This window comes from Macrotis lagotis, chromosome 1 (genome assembly GCF_037893015.1).
Source record: "Macrotis lagotis isolate mMagLag1 chromosome 1, bilby.v1.9.chrom.fasta, whole genome shotgun sequence".
In the NCBI taxonomy this organism is placed as follows: domain Eukaryota; kingdom Metazoa; phylum Chordata; class Mammalia; order Peramelemorphia; family Peramelidae; genus Macrotis; species Macrotis lagotis.
In genome coordinates, this window is record NC_133658.1 from 99099375 (window position 1) to 99114017 (window position 14643).

General features: G+C 47.5%; 1 protein-coding gene across 4 annotated transcripts in view; it reads left to right on the forward strand.

The window, feature by feature from the left end:
* TTC7A (tetratricopeptide repeat domain 7A) overlaps positions 1 to 14643 on the forward strand; it is a 182143-nt gene that overhangs the window by 154423 nt on the left and 13077 nt on the right. For 2 of the 4 annotated variants that reach the window (XR_012472232.1, XM_074205331.1), the window contains exon 19: positions 3614 to 3816. The exons of 1 other annotated variant lie outside the window; for it this stretch is intronic. Coding sequence is in view for 2 of the 3 variants with exons in the window: in XM_074205331.1 (XP_074061432.1) it covers positions 3614 to 3816 (203 nt within the window). In the remaining variant the exon portion in view is untranslated. Of the gene's footprint in view, positions 1 to 3613; positions 3817 to 10325; positions 12037 to 14643 lie in introns of those variants that run through there. One more of the 4 variants, XM_074205337.1, reaches the window with a different exon arrangement.

A 14643-nucleotide genomic window follows, 5' to 3' on the forward strand; every position in this document is an offset into this window, starting at 1 on the left:
CTCTTGGCCACTCTCCAGCTTACCCAATGTCCTTCCTCAACTTTCTCCCCAGAATTAAATGTGGTAGTCTAGATATGGTTGGACCAGGGCAGATGGGGGGGGGCATCACCTCATTATTCCTCTCTTCATTCAGTCCAAGCTCGCATTTGCTCATTTGACCAATGAACCATATTGTTGACTCATTAAAGTTTGCAGTTTATACCCCAACCAGCACATCCCTGGCCTCTCACCCCCATCCTGAGCCCTTTCCTTACTGTATTACCATACTCACCCCCTTCTCACCTTCTCTTAGGACCCAGAGAGACACTTAGTTGCCCTGATTTTAAAGCCACTGGTGGTGGATCACTCCTACTTCTGCTCCCCATCTCAAGCGCATGAGCACACTCAGTCGGTGTTCTGTGAATATTAGTTGGCTGCTTTGTGTCTTCTTGATTCCTAAGGAAGTATACCTTTAATGGCTGAGTCAAACAGTGATGAGAGGCAGGCAGCAGGAAAACGGAGCTGAGGGAATTGTTAGAAACCTCAGCTGGACTCGGAAGCCATCCAGTCCAGCCCAGAAGGTGGTGGTTGTTTCTCTAGGGTTGTTATTCAAATCTTGCCTCTATTACCTTCAGCCAGGGGCAAGCTCAGCTCTGCCCATGTCTCTGTAGAAGTGTTTGTCTTGTCAAACCATTGGGTTGCTTCTCTTGTGATTGTTTGATTTATTTTTTATTATTTTTTCACATATGAGTGGGCCTCATTTTCACCAGAAGTCACATATAAGCTGCCCAAGGTGACTGTGGTTGTGGATAGGTGGTGTGGGAGAAGGGAGTCCAGTGGTGGATGAGCACTCACAGGTGTGCAGGGGGAAGGCCCTCCCAGCCCAGAAGATTGTAGGAGAGAGGCTCTGCCCCCAGCCACAGAGTCTATGCTGTTGCATCCCCTCTCCCCCCAGAAGTTTGCCATCCTTGTTCGGGAGCTGGAGTCTGGGCCGACCCGGGGAGCTGCCACGGTGAGAAGGGTGGATGGAGGCAGCTGTTCTCACCCTCTCATTCTGAAACAGGAACCAGACTTTCTAATGGATTTACTCTTCTTTCCCCCATTACACATTTTATGATTTCCAGCATTCCCATCTTGACCACAAAAACCCAGTGCCCCATTGTGAAGGCTTTTGTTGTATTTTTGGCTGGTGTCATTGATTTGTATTGCATAATCGGCTCTGCGCAGCACGCCCCCAGCTCGTGGTGGGGGGTGGAATGCATCAGAGGCTTAGCTCAGACTTTTTCCTGGCAGGGAGATAAGTCCAGAGGTGACTGCAATGTGAAAAAGGGATTGTCATCTATGTCTCTTTCCAAGAGCCTTTCCTAAATAGGCATAGGAGGTGGGTCTTGTCTGACTTTTAAGCTGAAATGACCAAACCCAGGACCCTCAATCAGATAATATTTGTGGTTAGGGAATCATAGATTTAGAATGATAGCTAATGCCTGCTTTAAATTTGACAAGCACTTTACCTTCAAATTCTTATTATATCCTCACAACAAACTTCTCATCCTCTTTTACTGATGAGGAAACTGAGGCAGAGAGGTTAGACTAGATCAGAGTCACAGAGATAGTAAGCCTCTAAAACAGGATTTGAACTTGGATTTTCCTGACTTCAAGTCTAACATTTGGTTCATTGTGCTACCTAGCCTTGGAGACCATCTCCGACCATCTCAAGTTGACAGATGAGGAAACTGAGACCCAGACAAATTAAGGGATTTGCCTGAATTCACATAGGCAGAGCCAGGTGACCCCAGGGCCTCTGACTTCAAGGGTAGTGCTGTCTCTTTCCTTTTGACTGATGACTAGCTGTAGACAGGACCTCTTGACCCTTCCAGATCTTGTCATTGCAGGGGTGGCATTCATCCCTTTACTCCTTTCTCCTCTCATTCACAGAGCTGCCCCCCCAACCCCAAACTAAACCCTCACACTGCTCACCCGGGCTAGGAGCCCCAGTGGATCTGGTGCTCGACTGACAAGTGCCCTTTTCCAAAATTCTGAGCAGACTTGGTCAGCTCCCACAGCTCCCTGTTCCTCCAGTCCCACGTCCTCAGGCCTAGGGATACAGCACAGCCCTGGACTTCATCAGAGAATCAACTTAAGGAAGTGTGCTGAGAAAAATTGGGAATCACAAGACTCCTGCTTCTGCACTGACTGGCTTGATGACCTGGTCTTGCTATTTCCTGGGGATACTGGTCTTCCCTCTTATGTCCATCTTTGTGAAGTCTCCCGCTAAGGGTTAATAATTTCCTGAGACCAATGTGGACACACAGAAGGGTTGTGACAAAAACAGAAGCAGTATGATGCCACCATGGATCTGCCTGAGAGTCGATGGCAAGTGCGGCAGCTGCCTGGTTGAGACTGGGGACTATGGTGGTGCCTTGACCCAAAGAGGGAAGACAGACACCTAGGGCTGAGCCATGTTTTCCGACCATTGGAGGACCGCCTCACCCACCTGTCAGGATGGTCAACTGAGGACTTCCTCATCCACCTGCTAGGATGGTCAACTGAGGATCGCCTCATCCATCCGCTAGGGTGACCAATTCTAGTCACACGATCTAGTCTTAGACATCTGCGAATCATTTCCCTTGGCTGAAAGGAGGGAGGGATTCATGAAGGGCCTCTCTCCCACAGGCTGAGCACCTTTAATTACCTCCTTGATCTTACAATATCCCCACTTTACAGATGATGAAACTGAGGAAAACTTAGGTCCCTTGATATGATTACAGTAGCTCCATTCCTCTAATCTCACAACCACCCCAGGGAGTAGGCACTGTTCTTATCCCTACTTTATAGAAGAGACCAAGGGTAAGTGACTTACCCAGGTCACACCGCTAGCTATGTCTGAACTTAGAACTCTGATAGAATATAGGCTTATCAAGGCCAAGGAGAGTTTCATTTTTCTCTTTGTATGTCCAGCAGCTGACCATAGTAAGTGTTTAATAAACCCATGTTAACAGGTCCCCCAGCTGTGGTCTTCATGTTTGTGGCACTGCAGCCCAGGACTAGAGATAAGCATCCTGCTGTGCTGAATTTTTTGAAGTCCTCCTGATAAGCCAGTTGTTCATTGTCAAAGCTTTCCCCAGCTATTTGGTGATTTATTTCTGGTAATGGAGTTTGTTTGGGGTCTAGCCCCAGTCTCCTGTCAGGGGGGAAAGGGATGAAAGAATGGCAAGAGGCTGAAGAAAGAACTGTCCTTGAGAGAAAACCTCAGGCAAGGCAGCCCACAAAAGTGCTTCCCCACACCCCCAGATCCACATGGGCCAGCCCCAACTCTGTCTTACTGGGCCATTCACCTGGCGATTTAACTAAGTTGCTAGGAGGAATTCCTGAAAAGGTTATAGAATCAGGGGCGGCTAGGTGGCACAGTGGATAGAGCATCGGCCCTGGAGTCAAGAGTACCTGAGTTCAATCCGGACTCAGACACTTAATAATTACCTAGCTGTGTGGCCTTGGGCAAGCCACTTAACCTCATTGCCTTGCAAAAAAAAAAAAAGGTTATGGAATCATTTAGGCTTCTGGATAAGCCTGGTAGCAGCAGTCTTTCCCCACTTTCTTGATCCCCCTGCCAACCTTAATTTGTCTCCTTTTGTAGCTGAATTTTTCATGGATCAGCAGCACCTCAAAGAAGCAAGCTTCTGCATCCAGGAGGCAGCAAGCCTCTTCCCTGCATCCTATTTTGTGATCTACATGCGGGGGAGACTGGAAGAGATGAAAGGCAATTTGGAGGAGGCAAAACAACTATATGATGAAGCTCTGACCATCAACCCTCAAGGACTGAAAATTATGTACAGCTTGGTAAGTCTGCGGAGCCATACTTCCTGCTTCCACTTTTCTGCCCTCACCCCAGTGCTGTCAAACCCACCCCTTGAGTCACTGAAAGGAGAGTGTGGCCTTGGACCAGCCCCTTCTGGTCTTAGAAGGAGAGTGTAGCCTTGGACCAGCCCCTTCTGACTTTGGAAGGACAGTGTAGCCTTGGAACCCCTTCTAGTCTTAGTCTCCTTGACTTTCAGAGATAGAACCCCAGAGATTCTCTGGTCCAACTGTGGATAGCATCTTTTCCCTCCGCCTCCTTGAAGTTGAATTTCTTGATAGCTCAAGGTCAGCATTGATATTTCCTGGGGCAGCAGGCTCAGAAAACCCCTTTCCTAAATCATGCACAAACTAGACAATGTTCTCAAGTAGGTTTCCTATTCTCTCTTCTGACAACACTTTCTTTCCAGCTCCAGAGCTGGAAGGGAACACCAGGTGGTTTGGGACACCAAATAACTGAAAGTTATTCCTTTTTTTTTCCTGTAATGCCCCATTCTTTAGCATGATGCTGAGGTTTGGTCTGTAAGGCAATTGATGATAAGTTGCTTCCTCATTAGAGTCTGTCAAATCCTCAAGTTGAGGAGTAAAACTCCTATAGGAGGGACCTTAGAGGCTGTCCAGTGCAACCCCCCCCCCATCGTAGATGAGGAAACTGAGGCCCAGGGACATTGTGGCTTATCCAGGGTTACACAGGTCAGAGAGACAGCTGAGGCAGCGTTTGACCCATGGAGGACCTGAGCCCTCCATCTTCTCGGGCTGCTGGTGCTATTGTTAATAACACTTTGGTTTCAGTGTGAGTTCAGTAGCTTCAGCCTGGGTTCTCCTTTCATTAAAGAAGTCACAGAATTGCAGCAGAGCTCCCTGTCCTCTTATTGACATGGGAGGAGGAGTGCCAGAGTAGGAGGTTTAGTGGATTATTCAGCATTTGGGTGGGAAGCTTGGACCATTGGGGTACAATGTCCTGGATAGGCCAGCCTGCAACTCCACATTTCTACCTGGGAGCTCCAACTTAAAAAGAAAAATTTTCAAGCTCCACCAGTCCTGACGGGAAGCTGTGAGGAGCCCTCTCTTTGGGGCCAAGTGTGGTGTGTAGTTTGAGGCAATCATGAGGCAACTGTCTGAACTTTCTTGGTCACTTTGTTAGTAGGGAGTCTCCTTCTGCCTCATCTCTGTCACCTTTCAGATGCAGGTAAAACCCTCCCTACTTTGCAGGATTGATGTAGAGAAGTAAATAGATATGAACATGTTTTGAAAAGTAAAAGTGCCATCACAAAGGAGCCTGCAGTCTAGGATATTCAAAATTCTCCTCCCTTCATTCCAGTCCTTGCCGAAATTTCCATGGAAACCTGATGGGGAATAGAAAACAGAAATAGAGCCCACTTGATTCCAGTCCTTTTGTGAGGGCCTTAGATGCTTTGTCTCATGTCAGTTTGCAGGGTTGGTTTGAGGCCGTAGAGATCTGTCCTCTGGACATGCCTGTCCCCCTCCCCCCATCACAGCTTGCTTACCCTCCTTCCCACGTTCAGATTTTTAGTCTGTCTAAAAAATGCTTCCAGGGAAGTTACGTCAAGAAACCTAATTAGAGTGAGAGAGATGGGAGACAGGATGTGGATTCTGCCTTGTAGTCAGGCAAGGGGGGATGGACATTCCATGGTTTCCACAGATAGGAGCCTGTCATCTCAATTCTGGAGGGGAGAGAGCCCAGAGAAGTACAATTTGAGAGTAACAATGCACCATTTTTCATTTATCCTTATTATCATGTTTAGTTATTTTCAAAGTATTGAAGTTATTTCAAGGGTGAATCTCCATGGTAACAGAATATGCATCCATAGCAGCTCCCTGCAGACAGCTTCTGGAACAGTGCTCTTTTTGTGGCTCCAGCCCCACATTTTTATTTAATAAAAATTAAAGAAACATCAGAAGATCAGGCCCAACCACCTTTAAAAGGAGCACTGTGCAGAGGGCAGAGAGTCTGCCCACCAGCAACCATGCTGTCCTCTCCACACCCCCTTCCGTTTCACACCCCACCAGCTTCTAGGCATGTACCATGGCTGGATGCATAGAGCAGAGTAGGGACCCAAGACCTGGGGGCCCTGGGCTGTCATTGGCTTCTCATAGACCCTGGCCTGAGCTTTCCCTGCTGGGTCTTGAATAGAAACTCAATATAAGCAACTTGTGTCTGAGGCTGCCTGGTTCAGGAACATAGGTTTTAAATCCTATGAAAGATTCTTGAAAAGGATAAAGAATTGTATAAATGTGAAGGATTCATAGAGCAAGAAATAAAATCAGCTGCCCAACCCACATTTCTCAGATAAGCTCCCTGCCTTCATAGAGCAAATAACTGGATTCCCTACAAGACACACGTACACAGTGGATCCTGGAAGGTCATCAAGGCTGGGGAGCAGGAAAGGTCTCCAGAGGAAGGTGGAGTTTGATTCCTTCAAAAGGAAGGAGAGCCACAGAGAGGCCCAGGAATGAGGAAATAAGGTGTCCATTGGAGGAACAGCAATTAGATTCCATGGAAGGTGGAAGAGAGGCCAGGTTGGGAAGGGGCCTTCTACCAGGCAGAAATGCTGGTTTTGGATCCTTGGCATTATAAGCAGCTGCTGGAGTTTTTGAGGAGAGTGCTGTGGTCAAATCATTTTGGTGTCTGAATGCAACCCGAATGGGACTAAGGATTGAGTGGATGTGAGGCTGGAAGAACCAGCTTTAGAAGGCTCTTGAGAGTAGGCTTGGAGAAAAGTGGTGAGGGGCTCAACTGGGCCAGCAACTCTGCAAATGGAGCCAAGGAGACTCATCTGAGAAAGTAGAGACAGTCTGGCAGCAGATGGGACATGGGGGATGGGGAGGAGCGGGGTTGAGAGCAAGGATGGTAGCCTGGGCGACTGACCACGAATAGGGAAGCAGGGCACCCAGGATGACCACAGGAGAACCCTAGGTTCATGTGGGCATCTCCCTCACCTGCCAGGACAGTCTGCTGTATTTATTCTGCATGAATATCTGTCTACACGTGGCCTCCTGATAGAGAAGGTAGGCTTACTGCAGGCAGTCTGTTTCATTGTCTCTGTACCCCCCACACTCAACACAGAGACTGCTGCTTAGGAGGAGTGCTTATACACTGCTTGCTGATGAAAAAAAGGGGGTCCTAGAATCTCAGCATTTAAATACTTCTGTGATCATCCAGTCCAACCCATCAGTCTACTTGACAAGACCTTATTAAGTCTTTGCCCAGCTGCGGGGCACAGTGGATAGAGTGTAGGGCCTGGAGTCAGGAAGACTATCAAATCCAGCCTGACACTTCTAACTTCATGACCCTGGGCAAGTCATTTAATCCTGTTTGCCTCAGTTTCCTTATCTATAAAAGGAAATGACAAACCACTCCAGTATCTCTGCCAAGAAAACCCCAAATACGGTCATGAAAAGTTGAACTGGACTGAAAAGTGTGAAGCCTTTTCTTAAAGCCTCCAGGAAAGCCATCAGGTCTAAAGCATTCACCATTGCTGCCAGCTCTGGTCTTGCAGGCCAAACAGAACAATCCTTCCTTCCATGGGAGAGTGCTTCGGGTCCCAGGTTGCCCTCCTCCTAGACTTCTTTTCTCTGTACCCACTCCTTATATTGCATGAACTCAATTGCATGAACTGATTGCTTTGCCTTGGGATCTAGAAGCAAAGCTATCATTACTACTAAGAGAGCGAGACCACCTGGTCAAATCAGGAGGCCTAGGATGATGTGCTCAGTTTTCATTGAGCCCTCTCCAGGACAGCCCCAAGGCCTTCTAGCCTGGTTTCTATAATTTAAGAGGGGCTCCAAGAAATAGGGAGAAGTATACCATTTTTTACTTCCCTTTAGATGTGCAGGACATACCCAGTGTTCTTTAGTAGGTGGCCTCCTGGGTAGACCCCACTCTCCTCCTGGGGAGTTCTGGAATCTCCATACTCAGCTTGGTGACTCTGGACAAGGCATATACCTTCTTTCCACCACATTGAATCTCTAAAATAGCGATAATAATAGCTGCTTCCTCCTCATTGGGCCTCATGAGGATCAAATGGGATGCTCTGCAGAGTGCTTGTCTAAGAGCTGAATAGGAATAGTCAGAACCACATCCACCATTGGAATCTTGCTTCCACATCCTTTGGGTTCTGTCCTAGGAATAAATGCTATGAGGTTCCTTCCTCCTTTGTGAGGTGTGGCCTTTGGATTTGTGCTTAGTGATAATAACAAGGAAGCTGTCTCTTTCCTTCCTCACCCACTGTCTTACCCCAATTACTGTGGCTAGTGAGCATGGCCCAGGGTCCTCTTCTCCATCACCTTCAGCTTTATAGATGCATTTTTCCTCTTGGTTTCTAGCATGAAACCATCTTCCTGCCCGCTCTGTTCCTTGGGACTGGCCTTGTGGAACCTTCTGGTGACTGGCAGTAGAGAGATTCCTACCACCAGAAAGCTTTGTGATTCAGGGTATGGTAAAGAGGCTGCCTTGTTATCACCCATGCTGATGGAGAAAAATAAAATAAGAATAGCATTCCCTATTTGTGCATCATATCTTAGAAGTTTCTAGGAAGAATTGACATGCTGTAACCTGAAGTGAGTTGACTTCTGGGATCCCCCATACAGGTTGACAGAAGGAGAAAATTCAATGAAATCATTCTCATCAGGTAACAAGGACACCAAAGACAGACAGTGTCTTCCTAGGTGGGAGAGCCTCCTGGGAAGCTAGAATCTGTTTCAGTCCTTTGCCACCATTCTTTGGCCCTGCTTCAGTCAGCCGCCCTGAGCGAGATCTCTTTGCAGGAGGAACCCAGTCTCAAATCTTTTGGAGCATCCAGGCATTCTCTGCCCACTTGAATGCAACCATTGGGACCAAGAGCTTCCCAAGGTCTCCTTGGGGGAAGCACCTAAACTTTGTATTACTGGATCAGAAGGGCTACGGGGACAAAATCACATCAGTAACTGCAATATCTTCATGCTGGCAGGACCTCCTTTCTCCCCTTTTCCCCCCATTAGCCCAGCCTGCCTGCCAGCTGGCCTTTATAAAAGTGCCCCTGATACTTATAATTCAATTCCTTAGAAGGGTTCATGCCTCCAAATATTGATCCCCTAGTGTTCCTTCTGAAGTTGGGCTCAATTACAACTGAATTATCTTGGGGAGACAGTAAACCATGGAAAGGGTGAGGCTCTTATGTCTAAGTGAAGACTCCAAATCAAATAAGGGAGCAGGATTTGACATTCTCTGGTTGCTGTGGTTCAATCTAATCAGCCAGAAAAGCCCTCTGGCCTGCCCAGACTCCACTGGAAATTAATTTACACAGCGTGATAGAGTGGAAAGAGTGTTGCCTTCTGAGCTAGAAGACTTGGAGCCAGCCTGCCAGTCCGATGGCTTGGCTTCCTGACTGGACAAGTCTCTGGTCAGTCAGCCCCATGGAAGCACCACCTATGTGGGAAAGGGAAAAGACAGTCCCTTCTCTCAAGAAGGGGAAGACCTCATGGAGCAACCATGTTCAAGGGAATGCATGTCGTGTCTGTTGGAGGTGGTCTCAGGGAAGGCTTGGGAAAGGTTTCTTGTACAGTGGGATTGTAGCTGGGACTGGAAGGAAGCCTGGGAAATCAGGAAGCAGGGGGGTGAGAGCCTTCCCACCAGTGGGAGGGGGCTGCTCTGGGCCTCAGTGTCCTTATTGGTAAAATAGGCATGAAAATCATTTCATAACCAGGTTGTTGTGAACACACACACACACATACACACACACACACACACACACACACACACACACACACACACACACACACACACATACACACACACAGTTGTTGCATTGTTGATGTCAAGCACAATTGTTGGGACTGAGGAACCTCACCCAAGGTTCATTGCCCAGGAAAGAGGATTTTCTGGATGCCCCATGAGGATGATCTGGCTCTGCCTCTTCTACCAGCTAGGGTGATTGTGCCCCTCTGGGCCTCAGTGGGTTCATCTGTAGAGTGAAGAAGTTGTAAGCAGACCATTTCCCAGGCCTCTGCAGCTCTTGGGTGTGTTTTCCTAGGACTCAGACCCGGCTCCCCGGGCTGCCATTGCCCAGATTCCCCAGTGGCTGTGCCACCTCCTGTGAGTTCCGCCACAAAGCTTCTTCAAAGAAGGCTTTTGGAGTGTGCTTGCAGGAGACAGTGGGTGTCCAGAAACCTTGAGCAGAGGAGGAAAAGGGAGAGCACAGTTGGGGTCCACAAGACCATAGGAGCAAGGAGGAGTTTGCTTGGCTAAGTTTCCTGTCTCAGAAGGAAATTTAAAAGAACTTGGAGACCATCCTGAAGATACATCTTCTGCACCTTTTTAATCATCTGTCTAAATTGAAGTTTGTAGTGAATTGAGAAAGATTGTAGAAAAAACTTGTATTTAATATTGCATATTGCTCTTGGGCGATGACTAGTGATGTTCGTATATACATTGATAAAGCTAAGACACAGACATATGGAAATAGATGTACACAGATATGCATGCCTCTCTACAGATATGGTGGAACGGGTCTACAATTGCACTGGTCTGAAGAATGCTTCATAAAGACATTCCTTCTCTGGGTGCAAGTTGGCACCCACTCTTCAGTACCCTGCCAGGGCTTGAGCAGTTGGTCAGGGTCACTTGGTCAGTGTATGTTGGAGGTTGGATTGAAGCTGGTGACATCCAGGCTGCCTGGCCTAAATTGGCAGAACACTGTACATAATTTCATCAGAAGTACAAAATAAATTTGCAAGGCATCTTACAAGCATGGTTATCTTCATTTTGCAAATGAGGAGACTGAGTTTTACAGTTTACGTGACTTATCCTTAGTCACACAACTAGTTGGCATCCAAAGATCAGGCCCACATCCTCCCCACCCTCCCAAGGGCCACTTCTCTACTGATCTTCATTAGGCCAGATGATGATCAGCCCTGCTCTATTTCATGACCGAAGACGTGGTCACACCCTGCCAGAATGAAAGGTGGGCGAGAAGATGGGTCTGATTCAGAGCGTCTCATCTCACAGGCTCAGAACAAGGGCCCTTGACATGCTGTTGTGAACCTGGATGTCTTTTTGTTCACTTTGCCAGTGGGAAACCAGATTCCTCAGAATCTAGTCCACCCATCTCTTCTTCCCCCACCCTATCTCCCATGAGCTTTAGGGGGGGCTTGTCAGGATGGCCATTCACTCCCAGCCAACCATGAAGCCCCCTTCCCCCACTTCTTCAGAATTTATCTTCCCCTTCACTACCCCTCAAACCCCCAGAGCAAAAGAACAGACAGACAAGATTATCCTGGGGAGATGCAAGTGATTTAATTACCCAGGATGTAATTTCCAGAGCGTTCCCAGCTCCCTTTTCTCTCCAGATCCCCTGGAGAAATTGGAAGACTGCATCCTCCTCTGATGAGGATGTGGTGATGAATTATTCCCACTCATTTGTTCCATCTCAGTTCCCAGCATGGGGTAGGCCCCCTTGGGCCCATCCCTGCTGCTGACAGCAGGCTCGGCTGGGTGTCCCCACAGCTCCTGAGCCCATCCTAAACTTGAGACTTTGGAAGAACCCTTCAACTGGACCCTGCACTCCCAGATCTCAAAGCACAGGACCCCCCCCCCCCAAGAAGCAAGTTTCCTTTGTCCCTGGTGCTCAGTGGCCCAGAACCTCAATGTCTTCATCTGAACAATGGGCATGACACTGTCTGCATCAGACTGGGCTGGCACCGTGCTTGATGGATGACTCCTCATGGAGGTTGATTTTTCCAGGATCCCAAAAGGAGCTAGGTGCCTTAGCAGAAGCAGCTGTTGTTTAAGTAGTCTGTTGTCCTGACTTTCCCGAAGCTCTGCTGCTACCAAGGTCATGAGGCGGCCTTCCTGACCTGAAGACCATGGGGGCTGTTCTCCACCATTTTACCTCTAGGTAAAGAGAGAAAGCTGGCCCCCTTGGGGTGTCCTGCCTGTGGTCCCTGCTCACTGAGTGACCTTGGACAAGTCCCCCAGGAAAATTGAGGCCCAGAAAATCAATTAGTCAACAAACAATAATTAAAATAAATGGACTGAATAATGGGTGAAGTGTTGGACTTGGAGTCAGAAAGGTCTGAATTCAAATTTAGCCTCAGATACTTACTAGCTATGTGACTCTAGTCAAGTCACTTAACCTTTCTCTGCCTCAGTTTCTCTACCTACCTCTCAAGATATTTTGAGAATAAAATGAGATATTATTTGCAAACTTTATAGTGCCATACTGGCTGGCATTTATATGGCACTATAAAGTTTGCAAATAATATCTCATTTTATTCTCAAAATATCTTGAGAGGTAGGTAGAGAAACTGAGGCAGAGGAGAGAAGGCCCAACTGAGTGACCTTGAGTTATTGACTCCCCACTGAATCTTTGCTTCTTCCTCCTCAACAATCATACCATCAGCATGTTAGCTCATGTCTGATGCACTGCAGAGGCTCAAGAAAGGCTGCACAAATATTCTTATGCCCATTTCACCGATGAGGCCCCCGGGACTCAGAAAGGGAAGTGACCCAGCTCTACTTTTACCATGATGCCTGATAGGTACCCAGGACATGGTCCGAGAGAGGATGAGGAGGCAAGTCAGAGTGATGTTGGGGCAGGGAGCTCCCCAGGACCTGGAGCAGCTAGAGTGAGACTGAAGGTCCTTTGATCTTGACTGAAGCTCAGGGTCTTTAAAGAGGCTGAAGAGGAAGATCCTTTTGAAGGGAAATAAAGCTTTTCAGTTCCTGGCACCCCATTTCAGGAAGGATGTCGATCAGCTGGGGAGTGTGCAGAAAAGAATGTCCTTGATTGTAAAGATCTTCCTAAGGGCCTCAAGAAGCTTCAGTGGCTGCCTCTTGCTCCTAGGATCAAATTCAAACTCTCTTGTTTGGCATTTCATGTTCTCCATGGATTTGTCAAGAGGAAAGTTCAGGCTTCATTTGGGGGGAGGGGAACTTCATAACAATTAAGATCATCTAAAAGTGGAGAGGGCCGCTTCAGGAGGCGGGGAGTGCCCACTTGTTGGAGGTCTTTAAGCAAGGATGGATGAGCCCTAGTGGAGTGTTCAGGGGCAGGGGAGTCCTTCAGATGTGGATGGGAGGAGATGGCTGCTGGACCCTCCCCAAGTCTGGTTGGTTTCTGGGCTCCCTTTGCAGACCTGGTGTTTGTTCTGGCCCAACTGGCCTCCCGCTTGGACACAGACAGAGAGCCCTGGGCCTGGACATCTTTCCTTCCCCTTCTTAAGGTCTTTCCTTAACCCTCCCAACCCGCACCCCAGGTGTGCCTCACAGGCTGAAGCCTCTATCCTTATTGCATTCTTTCCCACGGCAGAACACAAGCAAGTTTCATTTTTGTCTGTGCACAAAAGTAGACACTAAAGAAAATAAGGATGGCCACCCTGACAGATTAGATTGGTATGTTTGGTGCCTCTGGGGCAGAACATGAAGCCATGGAGGGAGTTTCCTAAAGTGGCATGGTTTAGAGAAGATTCTCAATCAGAGAGAAGTTGGACTAGAAGTGGCTCCTGAGAATCCTCCCAGATCCTAATGGAAAAAGGTTGGGTTACAACTTAACAGATCTGATCTCATGCTCATTGAAGGACTCAGGCAGAAACTCCAGTAATAGGTCCATCAAAATATTTGGTTTTGAAGTGGAACAAAGAGTGAGTTTCTGGGATTTTAAAAAATATATTTTTTAACCTCACTTTTTTTTTTGTCAACTTGTAATGATTGTATGAGTCAGTATTGCAAGAGCTAGCTAACCAGGTTTTTATTACAATGTATTCATTGAGGTGGCCATCTTTGTATTTTATTTCTTTTTTTTTTGACCCCTGCAGTTATTTTGATAATGGGGATAAAAAGAGAAGGAAGAAAAATTTCCAGCACTGGCAGTTATAAACAATTTAGGGTTCACTTGTGGTCCATTAATTTTTAATTACAATAAATCACTCTTGACTAATCCTATAAACAGCAAAATATGAAGATTGATTTTCACAGCCCCTGCCTGAGTCATAAAGCAGAGGCTGAGCCAGCTGTCGAGAGGCCCCTCCGCTGGTGTCCAGGAGCTGGGCCCTGGCCCAGAACTCTCCCATGGGTGCGGCTCTCTCAGGTATCCGGGGTCAGAGAGCAGACACAGCCAGGAATAACTTTTTGGCATTGACAGGATTGTTGATTTGTCTCTGACACCTTCCTAGCTCTCTTTCTCCATGCCTCTCACCATGCCAGGGTTTTTTCTACATCCTTTTCCTTTAGAGTCTTGGTGTGGTTACAGACTCTGCTGCAAGGGAGAGTCAGAAGACTTGAGTTTAAGTCCTGTCACTCTCCCTTCCTTCCTGACTTTAGCCAAGAGAAGCTGTGGATTAGATGATCTCTAAGGCTCCTCCTGGCTGGGCCAAAGGACTGATGATGGCCAGTAGGGCAATGTCCTAAGGATCCCACCCAATTGGCATTTGTACTTTCATAGGGAACTTTTAGAAGTTGCAACGCTTATAAACCTAAAGCAACGACTTTCTTGAAGGTGAGATCCTTGAGCTATCCACACTGACAGATATTTTGGCGGGGAGGGGGCTTTCAGGATGCCCCTCAGTTCACAGCACGTAGGTGACTGGGCATATCCCCTGTGAGATAATGAAACCAAGGGAATAGAGCTAGTGAATTTATGGAGTAGTTTCTAAGCATTCGTTCCCTGACAGATTATATGAACTTCTATTGCCCTTCCCCACCTCAAACCCTCCCAACCTGTCACCCAGGTCCTGAGAGAGAAGAGATATGGCCAGGGCTGGGCCTTATGGCCCCTGACAAAAGATCCTGATGCTCCTCTCCTTCCTAATAATGTG